The 20872-nt window shown below is 43.1% G+C and overlaps 1 protein-coding gene across 2 annotated transcripts in view; it reads right to left on the reverse strand.

Moving 5' to 3' along the window:
• tmem41b (transmembrane protein 41B) overlaps positions 1-9840 on the reverse strand; it is a 46686-nt gene extending 36846 nt beyond the window's left edge. For both annotated transcript variants that reach the window (XM_060940433.1, XM_060940432.1), the window contains exon 1: positions 9632-9840. In XM_060940433.1, coding sequence (XP_060796416.1) covers positions 9632-9725 — 94 coding nt within the window. In that variant the 5' untranslated portion in view covers positions 9726-9840. The remainder of the gene's footprint in view (positions 1-9631) is intronic.
• Positions 9841-20872: the final 11032 nt, after the last annotated feature.

A 20872-nucleotide genomic window follows, 5' to 3' on the forward strand; every position in this document is an offset into this window, starting at 1 on the left:
AAGTCGAAACCTTAATCTATCTCCTGGTGACTTCGTAACGTTAACGATAATCTTTCGCGACGGCTCCAGCGGGGATTCAAACCACTGGATTAACGCTTTGTAAGGCTAGTAACTCACTGGGCTGTGACAAGTTGGAGACAATTGCGATAAAATATGCGAATTCGCAACAATTTTCACTTGGAATCGCACCGAATTGATATTTGCATATTTTATCGCAATTGTTGTGTCTCCGACTAGTTGCAGGCTGTCGCAGCCTAGTGAGATACTGGCTGGAGAACTCGCACTTCCTGTCTCACGGAAACTGACTTGAGAAGGGTTCGCGATGGCTTTGCGACACCAGCGACGCATTTGCGGCTATTTTGAGAGAAATTTTGTCACGCGAATTTTTTGAACACGTTCAAAATTTCAGCGACGAAGGAGCGACACTTTGCGACTCGCGCGAGGAAATCGAGAAGCCCTGCAAATGTTTCAAGACACTTTTGAAACTCTCTCGCGAATGACGTTCGCTAGCTGTCGCACCCCAGTGAGATGCTGGCTTAACCGGTCGTGACGTTGCTGCAGTGATCTTGCGACGGATCTACGGACATCAAAATAATCCGAATATCGTGTCATAATATGCTTGAACAAAACAAACATCCCGAAGCAGGAGAAGAACTCTCTCGACAGACATGCGATGCAGCTCGACTCTGCCACGTTGCTCACTACGTAACTAGCTAATGTCTCCGCTTGGGCGGGTTTTCACAGCAATACAGACTTTCCGCCCTGTGAATTAAACGTCGCACGTCTCGCAGATGTTTGCACTCTGTAGCATCCTGGTAAATACGCAACACCTGTTACTTTACTGTTATGGAAGGTTGAATGGGAAGGACATTTTGTTATCTATCCCATGTTGTTTTTACCCGATACATTACCGGGTTTCAGATGTGAACAGGGCTCTCTGCTAGAGCACAAGTGATAACTTGTTCCGTAACATTAAATACAAACAAACAGTTAACAACAACTTACCATGATAGGTGTATGAACTGCCTAAAAGCGGCGCTCCTGAGGAGTGTAAAATGTGTTTCTAAGCGGCGGCCAGAGCTGTGACTCATTATCCATGTTACAGGCAGAGCTGTCAGCCCAGGAGGCTGTATTTGTAACGCTACAGACGCTCGCTACTGTGTTTATATTCCCCATGTGCCTCAATCAGAGGCTTAGCATCCTGATTGTCATTCATCTCATCATCTCTAGCCGCTTTATCCTGTTCTACAGGGTCGCAGGCAAGCTGGAGCCTATCCCAGCTGACTACGGGCGAAAGGCGGGGTACACCCTGGACAAGTCGCCAGGTCATCACAGGGCTGACACATAGACACAGACAACCATTCACACTCACATTCACACCTACGGTCAATTTAGAGTCACCAGTTAACCTAACCTGCATGTCTTTGGACTGTGGGGGAAAGCGGAGCACCCAGAGGAAACCCACGCGGACACAGCAAGAACATGCAAACTCCACACAGAAAGGCCCTCGCCGGCCACGAACCCGGGCTCGAACCCGGACCTTCTTGCTGTGAGGCGACAGCGCTAACCACTACACCACCGTGTCGCCCGATTGTCATTCATGTACAATATAAAGTTCGCGTGTTGTTTATGGAGTGTGTTTTGTTTGTGCTCAGTGCGCTGGTTGAACTGTGGTTTAGTACGAGACTTTGAGCGCAAAGACTAACGGTGCACGTCTGGCGAACTTGTAGAGGTTTGCACTCTTGTGGCCCTTTTCCACTACCCTTTTTCAGCTCACTTCAGCTCGCTTCAGCTCACTTCAGCCCGACACAGCTCGCGTTTCGACTACCAAAAAACAGCACGACTCAGCTCGCTTCAGCCCTGCTTAGCCCCTAAAACTCGCACGGTTTTGGAGTGGGGCTGAAACGAGCCGAAGCGAGCCGAGTGAGGCTGGGGGCATGAGCAGACATTCCCCTGTGTACTGATTGGTGAGGAGGAGTGTCCTCACATGCCCACACACGCCCCGCGAGCACGCTGGGATCTGTAAACACCACAAACCCGGAAGAAGAATAATTACGAATTACGAGAATTTCTGAAGCCTTATGCGCCTCGCCTCATCTATACGCTCTTGCCAGTATCTGTTGGCGTTGTCGGTGACAACAAGCCACAGCACTAAGACCAGCAACACTAACGACTCCATGTCCTCCATGTTTATTGTTTACTCTCCAGGTCGTGAGACTACCGCTTAAAAGATCACTGATGTCACTGTTTGCGCTGCTTAACGACATCACGTGACGTCCACCCACTTTCGCTAACTCCACCCAATGTGTCCACCCACTTCCAGCCAGCACGGTTCAGCGCGGTTGTAGTCGAAATGCAACTCCAACAGCCCCGCTCAGCCCGACTCAGCACGGCACGGCTCAGCCGCGTTTGTAGTGGAAAAGCGGCATTGGTTGAGCGGCGCGAGGTGTGTAACATTCAGAGCGTAGTCTGTAAACATCACTCTGCAAAACTGTGTATTTGTTTCCAACCATTTTGCGTTAATTATTTTTGTTTTCTTTTCTTGAGTTTTCATGGTGCTCGTGTACGGTGTATGATGTCCGGTGTTCGATGCTATACTGGTGTTCGAGAAGAATAAAACACGTCCGGACCCGACTCTCTGCTGTTGTTCTTAAAGTGCATATCACGGGTAAATTCAGGAGCAAGATCGATGTAATTCTCCTATTTTATATTAAACTTTGGTCAAATATCGGTCACATTTTGCACAATTTTTTTACCTTGCGCAATACCAGAAAAATTCAGTTGAAATCAAGCCATTTGAGGCGAATTGGCCCGCTTCTGAAAAAACTTGGCGTTTGGATTTCCCGGGAAACATTGATTTTCGTGACGTCACGTGCGGGACGCCTCCCTCTGAATCCTACACCAGCGCTGGTTTGTTTATGAGAAAACGACCTGGTGGTTTTCTGCAAATTTCTTCAACGTTATCACGTAATTATTAAAATGGTTAACAGATGTATCGTAGGAGGGTGTAGCAACACCAGTCATGATGGGATTAGTACTCATTGTTTCCCAAAAGACCGGACAATGAGAGAGAAATGGGAGCGCTTCGTGCGAGGCACCCGGAAGCCGAGGACCAAAGCAGAGCCGAGAAAAAGACCAAGAAAATCGGCGATTCACACATTGACTGCTGCCAGGGTAAGAAATAAGAGAGACTATACTCTAAATTAGGTGTTCCTGTGTTTGTGTGGTACACGGATAATGATATTTATTGACACACAAAAGTAAAGAACACGAAAGCGCTGGGCGATAATACACTTACTTCGATTAGATTAGATAGAACTTTATTGATCCCTTTGGGAGGGTTCCCTCAGGGAAATTAAAAAGATACAGTCCACAGCCTGGTAAAAAGCAGCCAAAATAGAGTCCAAAGTAGCGTGTTTAAAGTCCCAGAAATGATAATAAATGCCTCAGGGTGCTGTGTCTGCAGCCTTGCTGTGACACAGTGAATCCTTTCACATGCAGCGGCTGCGTCTGCCCTCGGAGGGATGTAAACACAGATGGTGATGCTAGCAGCTCCAAGTCCGGGCAACATAAGACTGTTTTTACGGAGAAATGTCCCGGGTTACACCAGTGGTTGTTCACATAAATGAGGAGTCCCCCATCTTTGCCTTTCCCGCATGCTTTAGCGTCTCTGTCGGCTCTCACAGCAGTGAATCCCCGCAGATCCATGTTAGCATCCGGTACGAGGTGTGCTAGCCATGTCTCCGTAAAAATAAATAAGCTGCTCTCCCGGTAAATCCGCTGGTTGTTCAGTGCAGATAGCTCGTCGACCTTATTCAGCAGTGAGTTCACATTCCCAATGATAACGGAGGGAATGGATGGTTTGTAGCGCCGCCGGTTGTCTGCTAGCCTAGCCCTGGCTTTGCAGCCCCTGGGTTTCCTCCTCAGCTCGGCCGGGATGGGGTGTCGTATCCCGGCTCGTCCCATTGTTTTCAGGGCCAGCAGCTCCTCTCTCGAATAAGCGAGAAAACTGGCTCCTGGTTGCGTGTTAAAGTTAAATACATCCATGGGATATGAAGAAAAAACACACCGTCTTCATAAAAAGAGCAGAAAAGTAAAAAGGTAGGAAAAAAAAAAAAAGAGGTTTAAAGAGCAAAAAACTACAGAGCTACTGGAGAGGCAGCCGTCTCACACAGCACCCAAGGTCACATTTTCTTTACTTCACATGTATCAAGGGATCTGCGTGTCAGGGCTTGAGATCTTGGGGCCTGTCAAACACAATAAATCAGACCCTCCAGGATTTCGCGATGTTGCGATTTGCAACTTCAAGGCAAATTCAACCAATCCCCGCAAACTCAGGGCAGTGTTGCAATTATATCCAATCACCGCAACTTTCCCGCAAATTTGACCAATCGTTGGCATCGTCTTGAGGTGACGTCGACAAATTACCTTCCGCCTTACTTCCAGTGTTGCCAGATTGGGCGGTTTCCCGCCCAGTTGGACGGTTCAAGTGCATTTTGGCGGGTTTTGAACATATTTTGGGCTGGAAAACGTCAGCAGTATCTGGCAACACTGCTTACTTCCGTGTATACGTTCAAGAGAAGCAGCATGTGCGAGTCAGTGTTTATATCGGCTTAAATTCTGTTACTGAAAGTGTGTTATGTTTACAGTGAAGGACTGTGTGCACTTTACATTTTTTTTTTTACTTAAATACAAGAAATTAATGGATGCCAACATTTTTGCCAAAATGGTATTTTATTTTCCATTGTTTAGGCAGCTTCAGCATCATACTGTGAGATTCTGTTCAAATTGTTTTTTTCTTCTTCTATGAAGCCTGAGCCATTTATTTTATTAGTTTATAATTATTGTTTAATTTAGTCTTCAGGAGAGACTGCCTGCACACAGTACTAGTATTAATAGTTTTTTTTTTCTTACATGAAAGCTGAGGCATTTATATTATATTTTAAGGCAACTTCATGTTGTGCTGTGAGATTCTCTGCACTTTAACTTTTGAACCAACAGGTGCATTTGGATAAGTAAAGCCTATTTTTCTGCATTTTTGTAGTCCTGGTAATCTTTTATATTGGTAAAGTTGTTTATAGGACCATTTCTCAGTGTCTGTTTTTTTTATCAATAGTTTTTCAGTAATAACTTAATATTTAACATATCACTCAATTTTAATCACAAAAAGAGAAAATCGCAACAATTCCTCGCAACTTTCACTTCCTCCCGCAATGTAATCGCAACAAAAACCTAAAAAACACCGCAACTTTCATCACAATTTTTTGGAAAACCCCCCGCAACATCAGACATTTTAGCCCGCAACAATCACAAAAAAGGCCTGCGGAATCCTGGGGGGACTGTTAAATGTATATTCAACCCTGCTTAGCCGATTCCATGTGTGTAGCTTATGAAATCTTTCTCCTACAGTAGCCAATACTCTTAATGAAGAAATGTATAAATACATAATAGTAATTAGAAAAAATATGATTGATGTAACAATAGATAGATGAGCATTGATACATGAATCCAGGGGTTTAGAAGCTGAAAATTCCATATTTCAATGCAAAATCGCTCGCTGCTAAACTTGGTCTACACAGGCTGTGCACTGAAACCGTGCAAAGCTCGCGCAGCCTGCTGGCGCTTCCGCAGGTGACGTCACGAATCTGGCTCCAGACTCTCTTGGGATTTTTCCAGACGCGTTTTGTTATTTTATTTTTTTCTGCTGTAGACAGATGGCCTTGTGCAAAATTACCATTCTGGATGAGTGTGTAAAGGGACATACTTTCATATAAAAAAACAAAACAAAATTGGTCCAGGATATGCACTTTAATGCTAAGGGCTGCTACAGTGTTAGTAAATAACAACACATTATTTTGGAAAAGCAAATTAAAAATACGAGCAAAAAAAATAAAAACCCATCTCTCTTCCATAAATAAAGATACAAATTTCGTTGTCTGGTGGTCAGGTGTTTATGAGGTATGTTGCCTTGGACTTAGGGTCGGGTTACCTGTGGTGGTACATGGATGCCGTTCACATGTACAGATGTTGTATGGTCACAAAAACCATCAACAATCAGGTCGATGCACTACCATAGTCTCTTAAGTATGGAGCTTTGCTAATTAATTACAATTCTTCCTTTATTATCAACAAATTGCTTTAGTATGAGCAGAGGTGGACAGTAACGAAGTACATTTACTTGAGTACTGTACTTAAGTACACTGAGTATCTGTACTTTATTTTTTTTTTGAAACTTCTGACTTTAAAGGAACAGTCCACCGTATTTCCATAATGAAATATGCTCTTATCTGAATTGAGACGAGCTGCTCCGTACCTCTCCGAGCTTTGCGCGACCTCCCAGTCAGTCAGACGCAGTCAGACGCGCTGTCACTCCTGTTAGCAATGTAGCTAGGCTCAGTATGGCCAATGGTATTTTTTGGGGCTGTAGTTAGATGCGACCAAACTCTTCCGCGTTTTTCCTGTTTACATAGGTTTATATGACCAGTGATATGAAACAAGTTCAGTTACACAAATTGAAACGTAGCGATTTTCTATGCTATGGAAAGTCCGCACTATAATGACAGGCGTACTAACACCTTCTGCGCGCTTCGGCAGCGCATTGATATCTGAGCTCCGTATCAATGCGCTGCCGAAGCGCGCAGAAGGTGTTAGTACGCCTGTCATTATAGTGCGGACTTTCCATAGCATAGAAAATCGCTACGTTTCAATTTGTGTAACGGAACTTTTTTCATATCACTGGTCATATAAACCTATGTAAACAGGAAAAACGCGGAAGAGTTTGGTCGCATCTAACTACAGCCCCAAAAAATACCATTGGCCATGCTGAGCCTAGCTACATTGCTAACAGGAGTGACCGCGCGTCTGACTGACTGGGAGGTCGCGCAAAGCTCGGAGAGGTACGGAGCAGCTCGTCTCAATTCAGATAAGAGCATATTTTATTATAGAAGTACGGTGGACTGTTCCTTTAACTTCACTACAATTGAAAGGCAAATATCGTACTTTTCACTCCACTACATTTCTAATCAAGGTCCTCATTACTCGTTACTATGAAGCAGCTCTGAAAGTGGACGTTTTTGTTTTTTCTTTTCTAAAATGTGATTGGTCACGTCACGTCCATAGACTGTATAAAATCAAGTTCAATGATTTCTTCGCAATGTTATTTAACACGATCAGTTGATGACAGAATGCAAGGAGGTGGTTCTTCTGGGGAATGCACACCCACCCACGGCCCATGAACTCATGTTTCAGTTTTCTGAAAGGATTAAAGATTCGTTTCGTTTTAAACATTGGCTTTGTTTGCCTAAAATGAACCACATCACGGCCTTCAAAAACTCACCATCCGACCTGCGGAAGCATATTGAGGCATATAAACGTTTTATTCCAAGAGAAAGCTTGCAACGAAATTGCCTGTGCTTTTAGAGCTAGCGATAACGTTGCAATAGTGACACAAATTGGTTCGCGAATGACTTTCTATGGACTTGCCCTCCAAGTTGCCATCGCCTTGTCCACTGCTAACATTAACACATAGCTAGTTAACGTGGACACTGTTAGTTAGCATGTAAAAACGGAGTTACGCTAACATGAATAACATTAACTTATCTGAAGTCCTTTTAGAAATATCTCATCTCATTATCTCTAGCCGCTTTATCCTGTTCTACAGGGTCGCAGGCAAGCTGGAGCCTATCCCAGCTGACTACGGGTGAAAGGCGGGGTACACCCTGGACAAGTCGCCAGGTCATCACAGGGCTGACACATAGACACAGACAACCATTCACACTCACATTCACACCTACGCTCAATTTAGAGTCACCAGTTAACCTAACCTGCATGTCTTTGGACTGTGGGGGAAACCGGAGCACCCGGAGGAAACCCACGCGGACACGGGGAGAACATGCAAACTCCGCACAGAAAGGCCCTCGCCAGCCACGGGGCTCGAACCCGGACCTTCTTGCTGTGAGGCAACAGCGCTAACCACTACACCACCGTGCTGCCCCTTTTAGACATATATGTTTTAGCATAATCTTGCCAAATAAACAAAGTAGAAATCTTTCTTTTCTAGTAACGTTAGCTACCCAATATGATTTTGAGTTTGAAAAGAGTTTGCTCGCATGTCAGGTGGAGCTTCACTGACTAGCTAGCTTAACATTAAACCACCATGATGGCACAGCATGCGTTCATTTTGTGAATTCACATTTCTGTCTTTGGTAACCGCATGAGGTTTTGTAAGCGTTGTGGCAATAATACAACAATGCGTTGACAGAAAATGTACTTTTAATACTTAAGTATTTTTAAAAGCAAGTGCTTCAGTACTTTAACTTAAATAAAAAATTTGACTGGACAACTTTCACTTGTATCGGAGTAACATTTGACCAGTGGGCTTTGTAATGAAGTAAGTACTTTGGGTACTTTGTCCAGCTCGGAGTACGAGAGGGCTGAAATACCTTCGGATGTGCTGTAATAAGAAAATAATCCACTACACCCTGATAACAGTGACTCTGCTTTATATCAGGCAACATCACACCACCGTTGTTGATCATTTTCTTCCAACAGCACACCACTGAGTGTTTTATTCCATACAGAAGAACTTTATTGCGCAACTTGCATCATTGCGAAGCCATTTATTGCCCTAAGTACATAACTATTCCAGTGAGAACAGGTTTTATAAGAGTTAATGAGAAGAGGTCGTGTATTATAAGCTGTTGATGTTGCTCAAGTGTGTGATCAGGTGTTTCAAAATCCCCAGGGACATCAGGAAGCTCTATATTAAACCGATTAGACATAAAATTTACACACATCACATCACATTACGGGGTGGCACGGTGGTGTAGTGGTTAGCGCTGTCGCCTCACAGCAAGAAGGTCCGGGTTCGAGCCCCGTGGTCGGCTAGGGCCTTTCTGTGCGGAGTTTGCATGTTCTCCCCGTGTCCGCGTGGGTTTCCTCCGGGTGCTCCGGTTTCCCCCACAGTCCAAAGACATGCAGGTTAGGTTAACTGGTGACTCTAAATTGAGCGTAGGTGTGAATGTGAGTGTGAATGGTTGTCTGTGTCTCTGTGTCAGCCCTGTGATGACCTGGCGACTTGTCCAGGGTGTACCCCGCCTTTCGCCCGTAGTCAGCTGGGATAGGCTCCAGCTTGCCTGCGACCCTGTAGAACAGGATAAAGCGGCTAGAGATAATGAGATGAGATGAGACATCACATTACATTACTGTGACCTTCACTTAAAGAAGATATTATTATTATTATTATTATTATTATTATTCACAGCTGTACAGTTGCTCAAAATATAGATAGTTAATTACCTAGAGGAACATTTCTCAAACTCACTGAGCTGATCATTTGGAAAACAGCCTAGATAAACTCCTTAAAACAAACATCCAGCGAGCTACATTTAAAAAAACAAACAAACAGCTGAGTGATCTTTAAACAGACAGAATAGATCAGTGCTTTTGGTTTGTTTTTTCCCTACCCGTATTAGGTAAGCCCCGCCTTTAAGACTAGGATTGGATGAAATGTTAAACGCATGATCCGGCCTCGTGAACATTGCTGATTTGTGAATGCCTGACTGAGCTGTCAATCATATGGCAGAAGGCGGAACTTGTCACAATACGGGTATATTTTAGCTAGTTCGTTTACCTTTAACAGGCTGCGTTTCTTTTCTTGTTGATTCCTCTTCTATCAAAGGAGAAGTGCCGTCAGGCTCTCGGACTCCGCTCCTCTTCTTCGCCATGTTGATTTATTTACGCTTAATGACACTTAAAGATCAGTGTGTAGTGTGTGTCGCTCATTGAAGACCGTTTATGGTTAAAAAAAAAAAATGAACCGGTTACTTCCTGATGAGTGCTGGGGCGGAAACGGAATGACGCTCGTGAGCGTTTGCGTTTGTCTTCTTCGACGGCGAAAACCAGGGAGGTTATGAAGATGAGGTCCGCCCTCTGCCGTCACTCTGTTGTAACTGCATGGACATGACTTACAGGAGGACTCATAATAATAATAATGGCAATGACCGAATTGTTATCTCATCTCATTATCTCTAGCCGCTTTATCGTTCTACAGGGTCGCAGGCAAGCTGGAGCCTATCCCAGCTGACTACGGGCAAAAGGCGGGGTACACCCTGGACAAGTCGCCAGGTCATCACAGGGCTGACACATAGACACAGACAACCATTCACACTCACATTCACACCTACGGTCAATTTAGAGTCACCAGTTAACCTAACCCGCATGTCTTTGGACTGTGGGGGAAACCGGAGCACCCGGAGGAAACCCATGCGGACACGGGGAGAACATGCAAACTCCACACAGAAAGGCCCTCACCGGCCACGGGGCTCGAACCCGGACCTTCTTGCTGTGAGGCGACAGCGCTAACCACTACACCACCGTGCCGCCCTCCCAGGAGGATATAAATAAATATTCCCTTCTCTCCATTCAGAACATTGCACCAAGGTGCTGCACATCTCGAGCCAGAAACAACATCAGTGACCCCTCACACCCTCACTATAGACTGTTCTCCCCTCTGGTCTCTGGAAAGACGTTCCGCAGCATTCGGTGCAGGACCACCAGGTTCTGGAACAGCTTTTTCCCCCAGGTCATCAGACTGCTGACCTCCAAACCCAAACTCTAAACTTCTATTTATAACTTGAACATTCCTAATTCCATAGGTCACTTTATACTATAGCACTTAATAATATTCATGCTGCTGCGTAATTGAATTTAATACACTTTATATTTAATTCTGTGCTGAGCCAAATTGCAACGAAATTTCGTTCAGTGTACACTTGTTGCATACTGAATGAAAATAAAGGTTGTCTAAGTCTAAATATTAATAGATAATAATAATAAATACATTTTAGAAATAATTGACTGTACATTCAAGTAGTGAGCGGCATGCTGGTGTAGTGGTTAGCACTGTTGCCTCACAGCAAGAAGGTCCGGGTTCGATCCCCGTGGCCGGTGAGGGCCTTTCTGTGTGGAGTTTGCATGTTCTCCCTGTGTCTGCGTGGGTTTCCTCTGGGTGCTCCGGTTTCCCCCACAGTCCAAAGACATGCAGTTAGGTTAACTGGCTACTCTAAATTGCCCATAGGTGTGAATGTGTGTGTGAGTGCGTAGAAAGGAACTGACCACCCTACTGCTGCATGGTTTGCCTCAAGCCCAGATTGGGTTCAGCAGTGACAACCACATTCAAGGATTCAAGGCTTTATTGCTTCATACATTAAATTTAGCAGATGCTTTTATCCAGAGCGATGTACAACATACCCAGAGCAGCCTGGGGAACAGTTGAGGGTTAGGTGTCTTGCTAAAGGGTACTTCAGCCATTCCTGCTGCAGGGAATTGAACCAGCGACCTTGAGGTCCCAAAACTGCTTCTTTAACCATTAGGCCATGGCTTCCCCCTATATACATATCAATGCTGCAAGGAAACAATGTATGCATTTGTGGAATTCTTAACCTTCTCATTCCCCAATAATAATAATAATGTATAAGGGAAGCCATGGCCTAATGGTTAAAGAAGCAGCTTTGGAACCAAAAGGTCACCGGTTCGATTCCCTGCTGGTCCAGAACCAGCAGGAATGGCTGAAGTGCCCTTGAGTAAGGCACCAAACCCTTAACTGCTCCCCAGCCTGCTCTGGGTATGTTGCACGTCATTCTGGATAAGAGCGTCTGCTAAATGCCATTAATGTCATCTAAGTAAAATATTATTATATAAAAAAGAATTAACTCTAAAACATGGGTACGGAGAATAATAATGTGCAAAATGAAAAAGTGTATAATCTGTGAACAGTGCTTAATGTCCAATCTAATACCTTAACTAATGATGGAGTTCAGTATCCTAAAACTGTCTCAGAGCCTGCTACATGCATGTATGTACAGGACAGAGAAATCAATCATATTTTCTATGTATTAAAGACTTCATGCATCCATCTTGTACATATGCAGTTATTCTGGAAAATAACAATTACGCTGGGTGGCACGGTGGTGTAGTGGTTAGCACCATAGACATATAAACATAGACGCCGCATTGAGCTGGTGGCCCCGTTGCTGGGATACGTCAGAGTGTCCGCCATATTTGATGTGGCAAATCTTCCCCGTAAACCAATGCAAGTAAATGGACTGAACTTCATAAAGCCCCTTTCTACAATAATATTTAACTCGATGCCTTTTATTCACCCATTAAGACACACACATATATATTTGGGAAACAAACAGGCATCAAAACAAAATATATAACTTTTAATGTGATGGTTATAAATAGTGTGCGAAATACCCTGTACGTAAACTAGCGACAGATACGCGATAGATAGCTCAGGTAAGCTAATCAGTCAGCATACCATAGCAAGCTACCAAAACCTGAGGCCACAATAACCAACTGTAGCGCGGATCGAGTGTGGGTGGAGCACAGAGGACGACAGGACAACGCTTGAGATGCAGAGGGGGCTTTTATTAAGCAACTTTTCAGTCTAATCGCCCGCCTCTCGTATGCGGCATAACACACAAACACACACTCTGTAATCTCGTCCCGGGTTGCGCTCCCTCTCCTCTCTCTCTGCCTCCTTAAATAGGGAGCGGTTACTGGGAAAACACACACAAACACAGGTTAATTACAGTCAGGTGTAGCGATTCTGCCACTCACCTTCCCTGGCTCCGCCCTCCTGTCACAGACCGGCGCTTGACCACGCCCCCGCTGCCACACCAACCTACAAGACTGAATATGATAAATGATGGACATAGTGGAAAAACTGGAAATAGTGAATGAAAATAAAAATTTACTGTTTTATTTATTGAGTCACCACACAGACCTACTCTCGTTGAATAAAGTGAGCTGAATGACCGCCAAACTGAGTTCGGCCAGGTTCTAACGTCATACCAAAACAAAATACATCACTGATTCCTTCACATTCAGAAAGGTTAAAAACATTCATCATACGTTCAAAAACGTTCATCATAGTGTGGCACTGTATTATCTAATTCTCACTGCTTATAACTCTACACCTACCCGGTGGAGATGAGCTGGGAAACTGAAGACTGAAGGAACAGCTCCCTCTCTGATCCTGACTGTCTGACCTGTTCTGTTAAAATCCTTCATATTAGCCACAAAGTCAGAAAAATCTGTTCGTAAAATTACGTTATAATGACCAAATACAATGAAAAGTGTTTTTCCAGTCTCACCTGTGAAAGGTAATCCCATGTGATCTCGTTTGGACGGTAAACCTGTTGGTACAGTTAAACGCAGCACATGAATGAGGCATCTTTATTCTCGGCTACTGTCTAGACGCTATACCAGAGACGGTTGAAGAATCTCCACTTTGCCACATCCAATATGGCGGCGAGGATGACGTATGATTCTACGCAGAATGCGGCGTCTATGTTTCTATGTCTATGTGTGACAGATTGGGCTACACCCCTCAATCTGAGGCATGATTATTCTAGGTTTGTGGTTGGCGGAGCCACAAGAAAGGGGAGTACTGGCGCAACTTTTACTCTGATAAAAAGTCGGTATTGAGTGCCGTAGGATGCTGTCATTTTGCTGTGGCGTTGTAGCCAGTGCACCTGTGTGGTGGCTGGCGTGAAGTTTTTCATTTCAGCTGGGAGTAGTGTTATCAGGGGTTCTTTGCCTTCAGTGTTTTTGGTCCAGTTGAGGTTTATGATTGAGGTCTGGGCAAGCCTTAGTGGTGGCTTGAATGACACCAGAGCCAGCTGAAGGTAGGCTGTTTACATTCGCGCTTTCGTATCAATTGTTTACGTGTTTAGTGAACCTGTTACCCTCTGCTCTTTCTAGCGAGCGGTCTAATTGTGTCGGTCTCGTCAATCAGTGAGTCTGTTTTCATTTAGCATCGTTCGGTATTTGCGGTAGGTATGTTTAATTTTTTGTCCGCCATTTAGATAAGGGTGGTCACTATTTAGTAATCGTTGTGTGAATTGTGTTACAGACGGAATCGTACACTCGCTGCGGCTTCTCATACTGACGGCAAGCTGCTGTTCCGTTGCCAATTTGTGTCTGTCCGTTTGGGGCAGCCACTCTATATTTTTGTGTTGGTTATTTTGTTTAAGTCCTCTGTTTGAGTTGATGATTGTTTTATAATTAACGCGGGCTATGTTCGCGATTATGTTTTTGTGTGATTTAATTTATTTACTTGTCTGTTTTGATTTATTATTTTTTTTGTTGTTGGGTGATTAGTGGCTGGGGTTGTGTAGTGCCTTTGGTGTTGCATACACCAGCTAATTGCTTTTGAGTGTTTGTGTGTGTGTGTGTCTGGGTTAGTATATTGGTAGTGAGTGGTTATATGCAGGTGTGGCAACCAGGGCGGCTGCATTTCCTCTTCTGCTGGTCCTGTATGTCCATGTCAACTCTTCTGCTAGCTCTCTGCTGCATAGGATAAGTATTTTGTTTTTCCTTGGTTTGGAGATTTGGTAGCCAACATTGTTGACTATTACTGTGTTTAATCTTTTTTTCCTTTGGGCAGGTATTGGGAGCTTTGCCCAGAGCAGCCGGTCTCTAGGTGGTGGAAGTCCCTCACGTTTCTTTTGCTGTGTGTGCAGTTGGTGATTTTTATATCTTCTTGCAGTCCTCATTTGTTTAATTTGTGTTTATTCTTTCACGTGTGGTGTTTTCAGGGTCTCTGCTGTCCTTTTTTTCTGTGCTGCCTGTGGTAAGCCCCAACTTTGACCCTAGTTATTTTTCTTACCTCTTTTTAATAGTAATATAACAGCAGAGAGCAGCTTTGTCCTCAGTGTGCCATGTGCGTATGTCGCCTGGCCCTCTTTGTTCCCTTTCTCCCTTTTTGTTGAATGGGCTGTATGCGCCTTGGAGTGTTATGGTGATGCCCTTGTATGGCATAGCTTTATAATTGTTTGTTCTTGTGATGTATTTATTGTACTATATTGGTTGTTAATTTGGATTTCCATGGTGGCTCATGGTCTGTCGAAGCTGACCTGATAGCCTGGTTCTTCGTCCCAGTCCATCTGCATATTTTGTACATTGTGTTGTCAATTTTGTGAATTGTGAATAGTGTTTTAATTATTGTATAATTTGTGATTTTAATAAATATGATTGTGAACATATCTCTGGCCTAGGAGTGTCTTCCGAATCTGTGTCCTGTTTTTGTAATACATTGGTGTGGTATTGAGGTTCCTGGGGGTTTTCTCCCACCCTAGGTGGCGTAGTCGGTTAATACCAAATTTCTAAATTTACGTGCCACTGTTACACATGGTTAGCACGGTCGCTTCACAGCAAAAAGATCCTGGGTTTGAGCCCAGCGGCCAGCGAGGGCCTTTCTGTCCAGAGTTTGCATGTTCTCCCCGTGTCCGCGTGGGTTTCCTCCGGGTGCTCCGGTTTCCCCCACAGTCCAAAGACATGCAGGTTAGGTTAACTGGTGACTCTAAATTGACCGTAGGTGTGAATGTGAGTGTGAATGGTTGTCTGTGTCTCTGTGTCAGCCCTGTGATGACCTGGCGACTTGTCCAGGGTGTACCCCGCCTTTCGCCCGTAGTCAGCTGGGATAGGCTCCAGCTTGCCTGCGACCCTGTAGAACAGGATAAGCGGCTACAGATAATGGATGGATGGAACAATTACGCTGGCAGGGTGGTGGTGAAGTCACTCCATATTTCCTAATGACTCAGCTGTGAGTAACATGGTGGGCTGAGCAGAAAAGGTCCTGATGAGTCCTATGAATTTACAAAACAAGAATAAAAACAAAACCTGTTCAGTTTCTGAAATGTCGAAAGAGAAAAACATTCAATCAAGTTTAATCATAATGTGAATGTAATAACGTCATATTTGTAAAACGTTTTCAGAGCAGTTTTTACTTCGTTGGACATTAGTTCATTCATTATCTGTACCCCTTATCCATGCAGATCACGGGTAAGCTGGCTTAGCTGACTTCAGATGAGAGGCGAGGATATTTCACACTCACATTCACACCTATGGGCAATTTAGAGGAGCCAGTTGACCTCATCTACATGCCTTTGGACTGTGTGAGGAAACCAGAGCACCAGAAGGAAACCTACGAACAGAACATGTAAACTTTACACAGAAAGGTTCCAGCCGACCGGTAAGTTGGAACCCAGAACCTGTTTGCTGTGAAGTGACGATGCTAATCACTGCACCACCATACCGTCCACAGTGTACATGCATTTATTATTATTATTATTATTATTCCAGTAAAATGTGTCCATGTTGCTTGTTTAACAGGTTTTACTGTACAAGTTACAGTGCCTTGAAAAAGTATTCATACCCCTTGAACTTTTTCACATTTTTCCACCTTACAACCACGAACTTAAAAGTTTTTTATTGAGATTTTATGTGATAGACCAACACAGAGTAGCACATAATTGTGAAGTGAAACGAAAATGATAAATGAGCTTCAAAATTTTAAACAAATAAAAATCTGAAAAATGTGGCGTGCATTAGTATTCAGCCCCCCTGCGTCAATACTTTGTAGAGCCACCTTCTGCTGCGATTACAGCTGCAAGTCTTTTGTGGTATGTCTCTACCAGCTTTGCACATCTAGACACTGAAATTTTTGCCCATTCTTCCTTGCAAAATAGCTCAAGCTCAGCCAGATTGGATGGAGAGCGTCTGTGAACAGCAATTTTCAAGTCTTGCCACAGATGCTCAATGGGATTTAGGTCTGGACTTTGACTGGGCCATTCCAACACATGAATATTCTTTGATCTAAACCATTCCATTGTAGCTCTGGCTGTATGTTTAGGGTCATTGTCTTGCTGGAAGGTGAATCTCCTTCCCAGTCTCAAGTCTTTTGCAGCCTCCAACAGGTTTTCTTCCAGGATTGCCCTGTATTTAGTTCCATCCATCTTCCCATCAACTCTGACCAGCTTCCCTGTCCCTGCTGAAGAAAAGCATCCCCATAGCATGATGCTGCCACCACCATGTTTCACAGTGGGGATGGTGTGTGCAGGGTGATGAGCAGTGTTAGTTTTCCACCACACATAGCACTTTGCATTTAGGCCAAAAAGTTCGACTTTGGTCTCATCTGACCAAAGCACCTTCTTCCACATGTTTGCTGTGTCCCCTACGTGGCTTCTGGCAAACTGCAAACGTGACTTCTTATGCCTGTCTTTCAACAATGGCTTTCTTCTTGCCACTCTTCCAAAAAGGCCAGATTTGTGGAGTGTACGACTTATAGTTGTCCTGTGCACAGATTCTCCCACCTGAGCTGTGGATTTCTGCAGCTCCTCCAGAGTGATCATGGGCCTCTTGGCTGCTTCTCTGACCAGTGCTCTCCTTGCTCGCTCTGTCAGTTTAGGTGGACGGCCATGTCTTGGTAGGTTTGCAGTTGTGCCATACTTTTTCCATTTTTGAATGATGGATTGAACAGTGCTTCTTGAGATGTTCAGAGCTTGGGATATTTTTTTATAACCTAACCCTGCTTTAAACTTCTCCAGAACTTTATCCCTGACCTGTCTGGTGAGTTCTTTGGTCTTCATGATGCTGTTTGTTCTTCAGTGTTCTCTAACAAACCACTGAGGCCTTCACAGAATAAGTGTATTTATGCTGAGAGTAAATTACACACAGTAGGACTCTATTAACTAATTAGATGACTTCTGAAGGCAACTGATTGCACTGGATTGTATTTAGAGGTATCAGAGTACAGGGGGCTGAATACTAATGCACACCACATTTTTCAGATTTGTATTTGTTTAAAATTTTGAAGACCATTTATCATTTTCATTTCACTTCACAATTATGTGCTACTCTGTGTTGGTCTATCACATAAAATCTCAATAAAAAAACTTAAGTTCGTGGTTGTAAGGTGGAAAAATGTGAAAAAGTTCAAGGGGTATGAATACTTTTTCAAGGCACTGTATCTTTTCAAGAACAGAATCAGAAGATATTTTGATATCCTTTAAATTGGCCAACATTAAAAATGTTTTCAAAAAATCTTTGTCGTGCGACAAATCAAACACAACTGTTCCTGCATTACGGTTACAGCAACTCCGGGGTCCACGGTTTTCCCTGGGTTCTCCGGTTTCATCCCAACTCCCAAAAAACATGCCATGCTAAATTACCCCCAGGTGTAAATGATCATTCTGTCTTATGATACACTGATGGATCAATCAACCATTTTCCCAGGATATAGACTACAAAGTAATGGCGAGTATGGAAGAGAAGCGAAGAGAGTGCAAGCAGGCTGAAATGGATGGAGGAGAGTGTCAGGAGTGATTTGTGACAGAAGGTTGCCAGCAAGAGTGAAAGGGAAAGTGTACAAGACAGTAGTAAGAGTCGTCACACTGCAAAAAATGGCCTTTCAAAAATAAGAAATAAAAGATTAAAACAAAGCATATTTGCTTGAATCAGGTGAAAAAAATCTGCCAATGGAACGAGTCAGATTTGACTTGGTAAGATTTCTTAAAGTAAGATGAAAAATCTAACCTGTTTTTAGATGAAATAATTCCAAAATAAGATTGGGGAACTTATTATGCGAGATCTGATTAACTCAAAATAATCAAAATAGTTCTTATAACAAGATCGTACTTCTTACATTTAGCCATTCAAGTCATTTTTATTTATTTCATTTTAAGGGTATTTCACTTAAATTCATGACAAAGTCTTAGCAGTAAAAACTGAATTTAAGATAAATATACTAATATTAGGATTGTTAAATTCTACAACTAAGCATTGCTAGCTTAAAAGATTCTCCTTTTGTGACCTGTAATTAGTAAAATACTCTAGATATGAGACCAGAGACTATCTTGAATCAAGTTGACGACACGTGTAGCATTGCAACAAGTTTATTTTTTTTCCTATTTCAACATTCAAACATTAAAACATCTCTTAAGATTCCACTTCCCCAGGACCTCAGGCACCAAAAAAATAAAATAAATAAATAAAAAGTCTACGCATTTTGACTTACAGTGCTTACACAACGCCAAAGCAACAGTGCATTTTGGGGGCACTGACTATTCATGTGTACGAGGGGTTTACAAGATCAGACACGAAAAAAAAACCCAACCAACCAAACAAACAAACAAAAAAAACCACTGAACTTAACTCGCAGCATTCCAAAAAGACCTCACTAAAACGCCCTCCGCTCACTCATAGCCTTTTTGAAGGCACTTGTCTGGTCTAGAGTCTGTACAGCATCTAGAAGGAGCTCACTCTGAATGACTGAGAAAACAGTCGCAGTAAACTTAGGATCTGTAAGGTGGAGTTGAATTGTAATGAAAGATTCAAAGATTTCAGTAAAGTTCATTTATTCCCAAAACAAGCATACTTTGTTTTTTTTTCTTGAAACAAGATGAACCGCATTTGACAAATGTCCAAAATGTACTTACTTGTTTTAAAAAAAACTTGTTTTATTTTCAAAGGTGCTCCAAATAAGACTTTTTCAAGACATTTTGTCTATACAAGATTTTCAAGACGGACTGTCTAAAAACTAGCCTTTCTAGCTAAATGAGGTTTTGCTTGTTGGGCAGTTATGTCTTATAATAAGGGTGGCTAGATGTTTTGACTTGAAAATAGACAAATAAACTTCCTAAGATTTTTATTTTTTGCAGTGTGGTTTGGAGACAGTGGCACTGACACACTGCAAAAAAAAAAATGAAATCTTAGCAAGTGAAAATATCTTGAAAATAGTTGAAACGATCTAGCATTTCCTTTTAGAAGAATACAAGACAATAATTCCGGGATTATTAAACCTAGTTCTAGATTGCAACCAATTTATTCTAAGATGTCTTAGAATATCTGTCCATGCAGCAAGATAATTTCACTAGTATTAAGTCATTTTCTCCTCAAATTCAGTTTTCAATTTTTTGCAGTGCAAAAAGATAGGAGACTGAATTGAACTGGAGGTAGCAGAGCTGAAGATGTTGAGATTTTCACTGGGAGTGACAAAGCTGGACAGGATTAGAAATGAGTATATTAGAGGGACAGCACATGTAGGACGGCTTGGAGACAAAGTGAGAGAGGCGAGATTGAGATGGTTTGGACACGTACAGAGGAGAGATCCAGGATATATTGGGAAAAGAATAATGGAGATGGAGTTGCCAGGTAGAAGGAAATGAGGAAGACCAAAGATGAGATTTATGGATGTGGTGAAGGAGGATATGAGGATGGTAGGTGCAACAGAAAAAGATACAGAGAACAGGAGATGGAGGGATATTAGCCACTGTGGTGACCCCTAATGGGGACAGCCGAAAGAAGAAGAAGAAGAAGGAGTTCCCAGGATAGACTCCAGATCCACCATGACCATGAACACCATAAAGCACTGACTGAAGATAAATAAATAAATAAATAAATAAATAAATGTCTGCATTGTTGGTACCCATGAAAGAAGTGGGATTCTCCAGCTCTTAAACCTGTCAGCACTGGTTTCTTAAAGTTAAGAGATAAGTTTACACTTTATTGACCTCTGAATGGGGTGGCACAGTGGTTAGCACTGTTGCCTCACAGCAAGAAGGTCCTGGGTTCAAACCCAGTGGCCAATGGGGCCTTTCTGTGTGGAGTTTGCATGTTCTCCCCATGTCTGCGTGGGTTTCCTCTGGGTGCTCCGGTTTCCCCCACAGTCCAAAGACATGCAGGTTAGGCTAATTGGTGGCTCTAAATCGACCGTAGGTGTGAATATGAGTGTGAATGGTTGTTTGTCTCTATGTGTCAGCCCTGCAATGATCTGCCGACTTGTCCAGGGTGTACCCCGCCTCTCGCTGATAGTCAGCTGGGATAGGCTCCAACTTGCCCACAACCCTGCACAGGATAAGTGGTTACGGATAATGGATGGATGGAATGGAATGGAATGACCTCTGAATGTAAGTGTTAAAGGAGCATAGAAATATAAGAATAAAATAATTTGGATAAGAAATATAGAGAAAATAAAGAGAGCTGGTCATGCAGATCTGTACAAATATACCCATGTCCAGAAGAT

The sequence above is a fragment of the Neoarius graeffei genome, chromosome 15 (assembly GCF_027579695.1).
Source record: "Neoarius graeffei isolate fNeoGra1 chromosome 15, fNeoGra1.pri, whole genome shotgun sequence".
In the NCBI taxonomy this organism is placed as follows: domain Eukaryota; kingdom Metazoa; phylum Chordata; class Actinopteri; order Siluriformes; family Ariidae; genus Neoarius; species Neoarius graeffei.